Source organism: Neltuma alba, unplaced genomic scaffold (assembly GCF_004799145.2).
Source record: "Neltuma alba isolate B1F8T4 unplaced genomic scaffold, ASM479914v2 tig00012163_pilon, whole genome shotgun sequence".
Taxonomy (NCBI): domain Eukaryota; kingdom Viridiplantae; phylum Streptophyta; class Magnoliopsida; order Fabales; family Fabaceae; genus Neltuma; species Neltuma alba.
Window position 1 is genome coordinate 305,866 of NW_021636710.1, and position 14,017 is coordinate 319,882.

General features: G+C 34.6%; 1 protein-coding gene across 2 annotated transcripts; it reads left to right on the top strand.

Moving 5' to 3' along the window:
• Window positions 1-8,183: 8,183 nt before the first annotated feature.
• LOC114723977 (E3 ubiquitin-protein ligase RGLG3) lies at window positions 8,184-13,781 on the top strand. Of its 2 annotated transcripts, none has more exons than XM_028910243.1 (12): window positions 8,184-8,353; window positions 9,232-9,502; window positions 9,951-10,035; window positions 10,120-10,260; window positions 10,346-10,459; window positions 11,426-11,523; window positions 11,627-11,706; window positions 11,787-11,892; window positions 12,515-12,642; window positions 12,722-12,863; window positions 12,955-13,011; window positions 13,497-13,781. In XM_028910243.1, exons 2-12 carry the CDS (start codon window positions 9,251-9,253, stop codon window positions 13,578-13,580), a joined length of 1,287 nt encoding a protein of 428 aa, XP_028766076.1. In that variant the 5' UTR covers window positions 8,184-8,353; window positions 9,232-9,250; the 3' UTR covers window positions 13,581-13,781. The 2 variants fall into 2 exon arrangements, with proteins under 2 accessions (XP_028766076.1, XP_028766077.1); XM_028910244.1 differs by lacking the exon at window positions 8,184-8,353 and adding an exon at window positions 8,382-8,565.
• The last annotated feature ends 236 nt before the right edge of the window (window positions 13,782-14,017 follow it).

Genomic DNA, 14,017 nt, shown 5'->3' on the forward strand with positions numbered 1-14,017 from the left:
ATAATTAGGGAATATCCAAGAAAAATCAACACATACTCTAAAAAAAAAAAACTAACTTAGCCAGTTTTTTTAATTTGTGTAACTCAAGACAATAATTTTATCTGTTTTTCAATTAGTCAACGTCAGTTCCATTCAGTTTTTCCTCCCTACTAATTAATTATATACTCCTCCGGTCCTAATTATAAGACCCAATTGACTTATTTGAGGAGATTAAAGAAATAAGTTAAGTTGGTTATTTATAATAAATAAGTGTTGTTATTCCTAAAATATCCTTGCTAATTAAGTATATTAGCTAAAACTATCATTATTAGAAGGATTATCTTGGAAAAAAATGCATAAATATAAAAGAGAAAATGGATTGGGTCTTATAATTAGAACCAAATAAAAAGTCAAATTGGGTCTTATAATAAGGACCGGAGGAGTATATATTTATATATAGCTTATCGACATGTATGTCATCAAAAATTAAACGCGCAGAATAAATACTAATCCTAAAATATACAACAGTGCATACATAAATGAAATTAAAAATTTGTCTCCTTTGATTTGTATATTACGATCTAAATTACCAAAATAAAAATGACACAGCGTTTATTGTTTGGCAGATGTTTCTACCAATAAAAAGCTATTTAAAGAGCACGAGAAGTGTTATTCATGAACATAATCAATATCAATATAAAAATAATAAAAAAGTTATATAAAATCAAATTATTTATAAAGTATATACTAGAATGACAGAAAATGCTGAGGTTTGAAGTAAAAACAGAAGAGCAAGCTGGTGAAATAATGGACCCCGGATGCGTGTTTTCTTCTCAACAGAAGGGCATGTTTTCACTTTCGCTGCAGTATATGAGCAGGTCTAGGTAGACATCGAGATGTTTCTGTGGAAATCGATAATTCAGAGAAGTATAATTTAAAAATAATTATACTGTATATAAAATAAATATATAAAAAAATTGTCTTAATTTATAAAAAAAATTATTTTTAAAGGCTAAACTATACATTTGATCCTTTAACTTTATATAAAGTTTCAATTTGATCCCTTAACTTTAAAAAGTATACTTTTAGTTCTCTAACTCCAAAATTATTAGTTTTAAATGATAATTTTTTTGTAATAATTATAGTGGTTTTAAATATTAAGCTTAATATATTACTCCCTTCGTTCCTTATTATAAGAGACATTTGATACTTATGGCATGTTCCTATATATAAGAGACACTTAAAAGTTGTCTCTACTTTTTTGTGTTGATTTTCTATTTTACCCATATTTATTTTGTCTCCAATTCACACTCTCTCTTCCTCCCACTTCTCTTTTTTTTAATAATTTAATTGTTCTCTCTCATGTTCTCTCCTTATTAATGAGGGTATTTTTGAAAAAAAAATTATACTTTTTACACATTGATTGTTCTTAACTAATTTTAACTGCTTTTTTGATCAACGTAATTCGGTTATTCGTCTCTTATAATAAAAAACGGAGGGAGCAGCATTTAGTAATGTTTTACAGCATTCAAGGGTTTAATATCATTATTTTTTTGTTAACACTTTTAGGGTTAAGGCTAAAAATTTATTTTTAAAAATTAAGGGATTAAAGTAAAATTTTATATAAAATTAAAAGATTAAAAGTATATTTATAATTTTTTTTTAAAAGCATCCCGAGTTGATCTTGAAAGTTTATGTTTGAGATTGCCTTTGCGGATCCAAATCTCTGTGGGATCCGCGATTATTTATTCCTTATCTGATTGCCTAGCTTTTCACAATAATCGATAACGTCCTGTTCCCATATGAGCGGTCTTATCTGACGTAAGTTTGCGTCCTCGGTGGCTCATATCTTTTTCACTTTTCATGTAAAAAAAAAAAAATTTAAACATATTAAAAAAATTATTTAAATTAGTTATTTATAATATATATTTTAATTTTTTTAAACTACTTTATTTTACCATGTATAGCAAAAACTCCTTATTAGGAGAAAATTATAAATTTATGAGAAAAAACGAATTAAAATATTATATTTAAAACTAAATCTAACATTCCACTTAATTCTTATATTAAAATTTTGAAGTAATATCTTTTTTGAGTTTTTCCCCCCACATAACGCACAAATTGTCGGATATTGATAGCGAATCACCCCTTCTAATAGTAAGGATTTAAACTTTGATCATGAGCGCTAACTCCATTCATTAAATCTAATGCCCTTGGTGGCCGGGAACGGCGGGCGTGCTCCAGAAAAAGACAATATAATTCATTGACCGAGAAATGAAATGGGCTCCTTCCGGATCTGAACATTTGGGCCACATCCAAATTTGTACGGACGAGCCATTTGTCTATCCCGAGAAGTCCATTTCAGACTATGTGACTGACTTTAGGCCCAACAAATTAACTAATCCTTGTGTTTATTATAGCCAACAAGAGTTGGTCCAGTTGGTAAGGAGTCGACTCATAACCCATAAGGTCGTGAGTTCGAATCCCGCTGCCGATATGAGGACCTTGTTGGTGGGCGATCTGTAAGTACCTCTGTAAGCGCTCTTTGAACCTGGAGACATGCCCTGACCCTGGTGAGCTCCCGGGACCCAACTCACCTAAACTTTTCTGTAGCAAAAAAAAAAAAATTGGCAAAATATAAATTTAGTTCTTTAACTTAAGACTTCAGTTTGATCTATTAACTGAAAAAAAAAATATTTTTAATCATTTAACTCTAAAATTATTAGTCTTAAATAATAGTTTTTGTAACAGTCATGATTGTTTTAAATATTAAACTTAATATATTAGCATTTAATAATGTTTTATCAGCATTCAAGAACTCAATATTGTTATTTTTTGTTAACAATTTTAAGGTCAGAAGATCAAAATAAAATCTTACATAATGTTAAAAAGCTAAACGTATACTTTAACTTTTATAAATTTATATGACGGCTTCCACAAAACATACACGCGGTTGGTCCAAAAAACAAATACACGTAAGCAGCTTATTTATAAACGTCACACGTTTGTTGTTACTTTTTTTTCACTTTTTAATAAATATATTTTTGAATGAGTAGCTTGTTAGACTTGTTCTGATCCAGGACCTTTTTACTTTTAGTACAGATACCAATGTCCATTGTCATTATACCGACGCAATCATTTGAAAAATGAGACACCATGATGTGAAGTAGAGCTGGTAAAACGGGTCAACCTGCGGGTTGCGGGTTGGCCCGTGACGGGTTGTGGGTTATCCGATGTGGGCTCAAAAGGCCCGTTTTCTGGCGGGTTGGCATTTTGCCAACCCTAACCCGTCAAAGGTGGGTTGGCGGGCCAACCCACCAACCCGCCAAAATTTTTATTTTTATTTTTTTGGTTTTTTTTAATTTTCTTTTTTTTAAAAAATGTTAGCAATTATATATAATACAAAATAAAAATACTAAAAATGATATAAATATTAGAAACATCCAAATAAAAATTACAACACAATAAAATACAAATAGTATATGATTGTCCAATTTTCCAACATGATAATACACAAGTTCACACATTCTTTTTTTCAATGAAACCAATGAGCAATATTGAATAACCTTATTTATCTAATTATTTCTAATGACAATAAAGTTTGAAGTAAAAATTTGCTTTACTTTTATCTTTGTTATCTTTTTTTTTAAAAAAAAAAGTGGGTTAACCCGCGGGTTAGGGTTATGGCGGTGCGGGCTCATATTTTTCAGGTGGTGGCGGGTTGGCGGGTTCGACCCGCGGGTCCAACCCATATTACCGGCTCTAATGTGAAGTACGCGAACTATCCTTTTTTTTTTTTTTTTTTACCAGCGTGCGCGAACTATCCTTACAAAAAAGGTTATACCCTCTTTTTTTGGGAGAGATTATCTTATATTTATTAAAATTAAATATTCAATTTATTTATTTTAATTTATTATTAAGTAGCTTTAATTGAATTTATTTTATGAGTTTCCTTAGCGTTATTATGATATTAAAAAAGAAAAGAAAAACAGCTGACTACTTTTGTGAATATATATTTCTTTTTCTCGTGTTAAAATGTCTTTTTCTGTTTTTCAAGTAAGTGTTCATTCACGAGGCAGCTGTTTGACAGGCGTCTAAGGAGATGTTTGGGTGATGATCCAAACCTTGGGGAAAAATCACCCAAACATCATAAAAAAAACCAAAACCATGGTTTTGGTCCAAAAACTATGGTCTTGGTAAGAACAAAATTTTTTTGCTTTTGGAAAAAAAAAGGAGAGAGAGCCTATGAGATCTGTGCTTTGTTATTTTTTTTGGCCCAGACGGATGTACCCTTCCCAATTATTCATCTCTTTCTCATTGTTTTAGACACAGTACAAGGGAGAGCCTGAGAGTAGATCTCAACAATAATATGACTTTAACACTCTTCAATTATTTTTTTATAAACATATTTAATCGTATATCTTATAAATATATATACACATATTAATTATTTATTAATTATATTATCTTATGTATTATTAATTATGTTGATAAAAAAATATATTATTAACAATTTTATTCCTTCAAATTAAAATATATCATAAAATCTATCTTTTATGTAATTATCATATTAACTTATGTTTTTTTTAGTAATTTGTATATATAAAAAGTGCTTCTGATAACAACTATCTAAACACTCTCACTTCTCAGAATCACTTTTTCATAAAATCTATTCTCCCCAGAATCTATTCTTCAGAAGCTATTCTCCAACCCATGATTTGATTTTATCCAAACACCTCCTAAGTAAAGGTTGTTAGAGTTTTACTGTATAAGTTCCATATTATTCGAGAAAACTTTAGTGTTTATTAAAATGTAAGTTTGAGTTAATAAAATGGTTGAGAATAAGAGTTTTTAGAACTAACTATTAGAGATGACTGTTGAAGTACTTATGTGTCTTAATTAATCGGTTTTATTCTTTCATAAATCATATTTAGTGGCGTTTAAATACTTTTAATTCACTTTAATTAAATGTTTAAAAACTGTCATTTTAATTGTCATTAAAACCATACTTAATTCACTTCAGCTGCCTAGTATGCTTAAAAATGTGATTGCCGAGTGTATCTCGTCTCCCTCTATGCAAATCTTATGGGAAGGAAGCAAAGCTAACACTTTCTCCCCCTCAAGGGCCTTAAGACAAGGAGATCTAATCTCTCCCTGCCTGTTCGTTATTTGTATGGAAAAGCTTGCCCACCTTATTCAGATGGAAGTCGATGAAGGAAGATGGAGACCCATAAAACTGAGTAAGAATAGCCCCCTATCTCTCACCTATTTTTTGCTGATGACCTTTTGATTTTTGTAGAAGCAACTATGAACCAGGTAGAGACAATCAAGAGCTGCCTAGAAGAGTTCTGCAAAGCTTCGGGATAGAAAATCAATAGAAGCAAAACAAGAATCTTCTTCTCCAAAAATGTCAATCACACAAGAGTGGAACAATTGAGTGAGAACTTGGGTTTTACTCCCACCCCAGATCTCGGGAAATACCTGGGCATACCGTTGCATCGCAACCGAGTCACATCAGGGAAGTATCAATTTATAATTCGGTCGCGGCTTAGCAACTAGAAAATTTCAGGGAAAATATGGTTGCGGTGCAAACACTATTCCAACCATCAATACCTGAAAGCAAGGCTCAAACACGTGGCAAGGAATTAAAAAGACTTGGCAACATGTACAAGATGGCATACAACAAGTCTAGGACCAGGATGGAAACAGTCATGTCTGATGGAGATGGGAGAAACACAGTAACTTCTCCATTAAATCAGCTTACAGATCACTAAACACCAAGAATGCTCCCCCTAATGGCCATTGGTCCCAGATCTGGAAATTAAAAATCCCTCAGAGATGCAGAACATTCGCTGGCTCATGGCTCATGAAAGATTACTCACCAACAAAATTAAATGGAAACATGGCTTACACTTGGACAGTAATTGCAACAAGTGTAACATGATGATGGAGGACAACCTACATGCTGTTTGAGACTGCTCTCTAGTCCGAAACCTTTGGGAGACAGTTGTAAAACCAGCCTACCGCAACAGATTCTTCAACACGAGCATGCATGGGTGGTTACATATGAACTTGACAGAGAAAGTGGGACAGAACAGTGAGTACTGGAAAGGATTATTCATTGTTATATGCTGGTTAATCTGGAGAAATCATAATGAAAGCTACCATTTAGCAACATCCATCTTGCTTGACACTATCGTTTCAAAGGCTAGCAGTATCTTGGGAAGCATGATTTCAGCAACGACCAAGCTTAAAGGTACGCGTGACAAAGTGCAAAACCAGATACCTCCCGATGACAAAACTTCTGTGGAGGTTGATGGGGCGTACTCTTTCAGACATAACATCGCGGCTTATGTAGGGGTAATTAAAAGCACAGGAATGACAGCACTGGAAGGCTTTATGATGAAAATAGACGCTACTGATAGCCTAGCAGCAGAAATTAGGGGGATGCTTGGTGGGTCTTAAGAGAGCCTGGGATGCAAACTTCAGAGAGATAATCATGAGAACGGTCTTGCTAGAGGCAATAGAATTAATCTATGGAGAAAGCAACGACATGCACCAAGACTAGGCATTGATAACTGAGATTAAAGAGATGATCAACAGAGACTGGCACATGGAAATACAACATATGGACCATAAGAACTATGGCCATGTAGATACTCTTGCTAAGAAGGCCCTAAATGGTGCTTTGGCCTCCAAATTCTGGGCCCGAATGCACTGTCTAACATTTTCTCTTCGGCGTAGAATAGCTAGTTTCCTTGTTTTCTGACGTATCAAAAAAAAAAAACCATACTTAATCACTATTATGACAGTCCAATGGTTACATACTATCTGCCTATAGAAGGCAATGTGTGGTGCATGATCAGTATGTGTCGAGTTCTATCTCCGAGCTCTCTTCCTCTCTCTCTTTTCTTGAGTTTTAAATTTTTACTGTTCTGTCACTTTACTCTGCATAAGAAGGGTTCATTTTATTCTGAGAAGTGCTGCTTTTTATTCTAGCCTTTGTGACAGAATAACTCTTAAAGACAATGTCCTTGGACACAACTCGAATTATATTTTTATTATTTTTTGCAAGTATGACTAACAATGGTAAGCAATATATTTCTCTATATACGTACAAATCTTTTTTTTTTTTTTAATGATTAGATGGCTGGAAGCTCGAGATCTTCACGGTTCACCTCACTTCAGAATATGCGCTAATTTGCTAAGCAATATTTTAACTAGTGGTTTTAGTGCATTATTTTTCTTTCTCAGTACAGTTTAAATTCTTATGTAGTACTCTTCCTCTACCAATGCGAGTGAAATTTTATTGCAGTAAACAAATAATTGAAAAAAAAATTAAACTTAGTTGTTACTTAACGATGATTATAAAAAAAAAGGGCATGTATTTTCTATGATAATATAATGCCTTTTATTCTCCTATAGCAAAAGTGTTATAGCCCCTAAGTAAGCTCAGATTCGCTACATTGTATTATTTTCGTATTTCTGCATGTCTTCGTTGATACGATACCGTGTTCTCTGGATGGAAATTTTTGCGTAGAAGGATTGTATTATTTTTTGCAATAAAAAAGAATAGTAGTGTTATTTTCCCCCCATCCCATTACTTGTTTATGTATAGTGGGAATATTGTTGTACGTAGCGTTAAAACTAGCATTATCAAGATGATATTAAATCCCTTATTACGTACTTAAAATTCAACACAATATTCCGCTATCCTTTGCTTGATTCCGTCCTAATCATACTACTCAATCATTTGCTCATCAAAAACAGCTGTCCATACTCTCGCCTTTCGTGATTCGCACGTTCAGATACAGTTCGTCTCGATGACCAAGACTCTGGAAGATAAGCTCGCGCGCTCTGCGTAATAATCTTGCTTGGAAAATCAAAAGTGGAATTTCACCAACTAAATCAAGATTAAAAGAAGAAAAAGCGTAATTAGTTTTTTTTAAATTTTATTTCGGCAATAATTATTCATTAGCAGGGGGAAATTTCTTAGCAGGAAAGAAATAGAGGGAAAGTGTGCAAAGCTTTAATAATGCAAAATGGATAAAGCGCCTTTTGCGACCCAATCAACGACGGCATGGGAACTGTGTGTATATTCACAAAATAAATGAGTTCGACGAGTGCACGCTTCAAAAAAGTCAATTAACCGAGTTATTATAATATTATTGCTACCGGTCATAGAAAAATGGCTATGACCGTTCTCCCTCTCTCTGCCTCGGAAGCTCAGCGTCATCTGTTTCCAGATCCAGAGGCAAACGAAAAGGAAGCAACAACTCAACAACAAAAAGCTTCACAAAATCCGAAGCTCCTTAATCGTTTTGACCTTTCCTTCTGCTTTCTCCAGTTATTGCTGCTTCTTCCATTTTCGCAGGTAACTTGCTCTCTCTGTCGCCGTTCATCGGCTTTAGAGTGATTCAGTCGAACTCAGACACACCGCAAGGATTGCCGACACGTGATTTTGGCGTTACATTAGCTTCGATCGTGCTGTTGAAGTGGTGATTTACGATATCTCGAGTTTGAGCTGGCGTCAGAGTAAACTCGATGAAGTTTTGATGTTGTGATTTAGAATATCCTGAGCAACTTGTGTGAGTGTTTCGCGTGGATTTTTGGGGGAAAATTTATTCAGAAAAGTTGTTCGGATCTTTCCGAAAATCTAACACGAGACATAAAACTAAATTTACTTTTAAAAGTACGTGAGTTGAGAGTTCAAACCAGTAGTGTTAGCTACGTGTATATACCGTAGCCGATGACCTGTTATAAACTTCTCAAGCTCAATATTTTTCTGCTTCTTTGTTCTGCCTGCTTTGGGAATTAGCTGAGAGATTTTTTTCCCCTTGAAACAAATGTCGCGTTTCAATTCGAGTTCTGAAACAAATCAGTTGATTGTTCGACATGTGATTTCTCTGAGCAGAAATGAGTCGTCATGAAGAATTCTGATCTGAATTAGGCTCTTCCTTTTGAATATTTTAAAGGAAGAATAGTTCGTTCACTTCTGAAAAACAAGCTGATGGAAAAGATGCGTGACACCGAATTTTCTGTTTAAGCTAACGTGAATGTTTTCAGAATATACCAGCGGATCTCACGGAAATGTTAATTTCCTGTAACTTGTTCCTTCAGTGTATCCAATTTAATTTATTTATTCTAGCAAGAGGCAATTCTCACGATTGAATTCTTATATCGTCTTATTCACCTTTTTTAGTTCGTTTTAGTTTTCTCCGACCTATTTTATTTATTTATATTTTGATACAGGTTGAACGAGGCTTTTGCTATGGGTAATGCAGAGTCACAAGAAGAATCTCAGGATTATTTTTTCACTGGGCCGCCGTCATATCCTGGAAGTTCAATGAATACTGGCTACGAGTATCAACGAACTCCTTCTTCTGGGACAGGGAGTTCAGTTAATACTAGCTACGAGTTTCAACAAACTCCTTATGAGGAAACTGGGATTTCAACGACCACTAATTATCGACATAAGAAGCAACCCACGTACATAGCTGATAATTTCAGTTCATTAGATGAGGTTTTTACTATTACTTTTGCTAACTGACGTGAGGAAGATAACCAGTCTTCAATTTGGTATTACTTAGAAACTTCTGATGATGTATGTATGAGAAATCTGTGGATCAACCAGTTTGACTTGATCGTACATTAGGAAATTCTTACAGGGCTTGTTGAACACATTATTATGGCCTTAGTAATAGGCATTGAAATTTATAATTATTAGTATTAAATAGGATACTCTAACTTACTCGAGAATCATAAAAGGAGATGACTCCACATGGAGAAGTTTATCTTGGTTTAAATACAGTCAAATAACTGATCGTATCACTCTTAGGTCGGCTTGATATGAAAGAAACTACTGGCAGTGCACTACTATATAAGTTTATGTTTTTGGGAATATACTTAGCATTTTAATTATAATTTCTGTTGAGCCTTCTTGCCACTAAAGAACATGACACTCATTTCAGGTTGTGTCTGCTTTAAGAGAAGCTGGTTTGGAGTCTTCAAATTTGATACTTGGTATTGACTTCACCAAAAGCAATGAGTGGACAGGTTATTCATTTTAAATAAGAGCTTAGTAATGTACATCCATTTACCTGCAACGAATGCAGAGAAGTCACACCTTGATATTTGTAGGCAAGTACTCGTTTAACCGGAAAAGCCTTCATTCTCTTGGAAACACTCCCAATCCATATGAACAAGCAATCTCTATCATTGGCCGTACTCTGTCTTCTTTTGATGAAGACAATCTCATACCGTGTTTTGGATTTGGTGATGGTGAGTAGCTGATCATAATTTTAATTTTGCGGAATAAGATGCGATATTTTCCCCTCCATTGATTTCAGTTAATTTGCTTTTGTAGCGTCTACACATGACCAGCACGTGTTCAGCTTTTATCCTGGGGATCATTATTGTGATGGTTTTGAGGAAGCACTTGCACGCTACAGGCAGATTGTTCCATGCTTAAAGTTGTCAGGTTTGTTTTATAATATACATTTCTTCCTGCTTTTATACAATTTAATTAAGCGGGGATACTTGTTGAGGGAGGGAAAGAGAATTGCAATATTACCTGAAAGCAAGTTATGAGTTCAAAAACTGGAAATCCTCTGAACCTAGGTCTGTCAATATCTGATTGTAGTTAGGAACAAAGGCCAAATTTGAGAGAATAGAACCTGTGCGAAGCTATGCTAACTTGATATTGCATGTATGTTTAAACGTGAAATTGGAAAAGCTCATGTAAGTATCTTTAGTAATACCTAACTTTTCACCCGTCTCTTAAATCCTTATTTGGCAATTTTCTGTAAGCCTCAACTCCCTTCCCCTAATCTCATCAGATTCACATAGCAAATAGCTCTTTCTTCTTGGATATAGAGGTTGCTTCGTGGCTGGTAGTTGGATGTTTGGAAAGATTGAATCTATCTACCTCATTTGGAAGTCTTTGTTACCACTGCCCATATGATTCTTAGGAGTGAAAGAAAAGAGCAAGGTCTTTCAGAATTATGCTTATTTTACTTAACTGAGACATTTAGCCGGAACTGATTCCATAACCTTTAGCCAGAGATCTCTTCTTCCTCATCTTTGGTGGTATAGGCTTGTTATGTTATCCTCCTTGCAGGGTGCAGTTCATGGCTCTTTTTGAGGGAGTTTCCTTGTTTGATATGCATGGGGACTCGATTGATCTGACTAGCTCATGTATTTCTTCCTTTTTTTCCCGTTACTGGAGCAAGTCTTGTGCATTTGCACGGAGTTTGAGATTATACTTCTCATATTTTGTATTGATTTTGATTATCTGATTTATGACGGAGCCTTATCTGGCTGCATTACGTATATTGTTTCTCTTGATGAATTCTTTGTCAAATTGACATTAAGAGGTAGAGGCCCTAGATATATAAAGGCACTGATATGAGACCTTAATTATGAAAGTCCTCTCCCTTATCCATAGGTCCAACATCTTTTGCCCCAGTAATTGATGCAGCAGTTGACATCGTGGAGAAAAGCAATGGTCAATATCACGTGCTTGTCATTATTGCTGATGGACAGGTTTTCTTTTTGACTCACTCACCTGTTCCAGTCATCTTTCTTTACGATACAATTTTTATGGTCCTTTTTCCTAATTCTCTTGTTTCTGAAATGTCCTTAATAGGTTACCAAAAGTCCTGATGCATCACACCGAAAGCTCAGTCCACAAGAACAGGCAACTATTGATGCCATTGTTGCTGCAAGGTAAGGCAATTTCCTTGTAGCTATTTATTTGATGTTGTTCATGTTAGCTCTCTTTAACGTGGAGCTTTTCTGATTATCAGTCACTATCCTCTCTCAATTGTTCTGGTTGGAGTTGGAGACGGACCATGGGATGAGATGCAGCACTTTGATGATAACATTACCCAGCGCCTATTTGACAACTTCCAGGTACTTGATAGTTCTATGACCATTAGCAAATTACAAGTGTTTCTCATGACTCTGTTATTGTGAGAAAAACTCTGTATTAAGCTTGACGTGTCCATCTTTATTGAATCAAGTAACTCTGCGTTAATTCATTTTTAACTCAAGCACCTATTTAACATCACCGAAGACTCAGAATATTCTTATAATTTAGTGTGTTCAGGCTTCCACCTCATGCCCTCTCCTTAATTAAGTACTTTCTAGGCTCAGGGGGTGATATGCCTCATCCTTCCATGATGTTTCCCTCAGAGAACACATCCAGTTAGAAAACCATATTTAATATTCTTCGGGCCTAGTTTGAGAGTTGATGTTGGTCTAATAAGTTAGACTTATTTCATATGTTTATTAATTTTTTCTCAAATTAACGCTATTGATATTTCCTCAACAATAATCAAGTAAGAGAGGAAGGGAGGAAATTAAGGAAGATGATTAGGATGTTTTAGAAAAAAACATATCATATTAACTAATTTAACCAACATTCTTAATCTACTTAAATTAGTTAATCAGGTCTTACATGAAGTACTTGAGGAATAGTAAATAAAGTGATGAATGAAATGTTAGTAACGAATTGTTCCTTTTGATCCATCAGTTTGTGAACTTCACAAAGATCATGTCTGAAAACAAGGAGGCATCAAAGAAGGAAACAGCATTTGCACTTGCTGCTCTTATGGAAATTCCGATACAGTACCGGGCTACTCTAAATTTACCACCAGCCGAGTAAGGCAATAATTACAGTTTTGATGAATAACTAAAAAGGTATAATTAAGGACGACTGAGCATATTTTTCGTGTTGCAGTGAACAATCTGTAAGTTATCGACGTAAACAGCCCCGGCCTCCACCCAAAGAAGTGATAGATCATGACAATGAAATAATGGCGGCTCCAAACATGACAAACTTTGAATCAGTTGAACCCACAGCTCCGCCTGCAGTCGAATCAGTATGTTTTTCCTCCATGCTTTTCTTTCTCATGCTCTAGTTCTTGTTTAGATGACATGATTGAGACTTGATAAACGCCTCTCCTGTTCAAGGTATGCCCTGTCTGCCTAACTAATCCGAAGGACTTGGCATTTGGATGTGGTCACACGGTGAGTCTGTTTAATCTTCTAACTCTTGTTTAAATGCGCTAGGCCAATTTGCGGGAACTCAACTTTTTTCTGCTCCTAGTGAAATTTCCTAGTATGATAAACAAGATGATCATCCCTAAATCCTGGTCAGACGATCATGCAACATATTAACTCGAACGCATAACATGTGATCTGCCTGGAATGAACATCTAAAAATTTCTACTTAGATAGTTAAATGTAATTTTAATTTTTTTTAATGAAGTTCTTTTTAAATAGAAACGATCGGTAAACAACTGTAACACTAATTGACCCCTTTTCCTTTTACCTGCAATATTTTGATTGAAAATCTTCAAAATAAATACTCGACAGACTATGCCTAGTTATGGTCTGAGGAGATGAGATGTATTCCACTTTGAAGCCACATGTTAAACAAATGATTGTCTCTTAATGATTCTGGTTTGCATGTTAACATCTCTAATATGTATGCCCGTTGTTTCCAAAACTAGACTTGCAAGGAGTGCGGTGCGACCTTGTCCTCGTGTCCGATGTGTCGGGAGCAAATCACCACCCGCCTAAGGCTGTACACTTGAATTGGTTAATTATTTTTATTCCTGTTACAGTATTTGGTATTAGTGACATTGCACTTCTTCAGTCAGCCGTACAGCGACATTGAGGTAAAATCTTCGTGCTCTTCAAAATTTATACGTAATTGTATTATATTATCAGCGCAAAATATAAAATTGATAACAAGTTACGTCATTTATAAGATGTGATTTATCCATCCTTTTTCACTTTCTCACGTTTAGTTCAAGATGAGAAAGTGGAGATCGAATTTATTTTAAATATCCGCACCTAAATAATCCAGTCTTGCATGCCTTGGGAATAAAATTAAAATTTTTTTAAAATAAATGTTGTAAGTTTGACTTGTAGATGATACAATTTGACTTGTAAATTTAAAAATGTCTCGTAAATTATTAAATTGCGCAAATTTGACTTGTAAATTTGAATTTTTAAAAATTTTTCATAT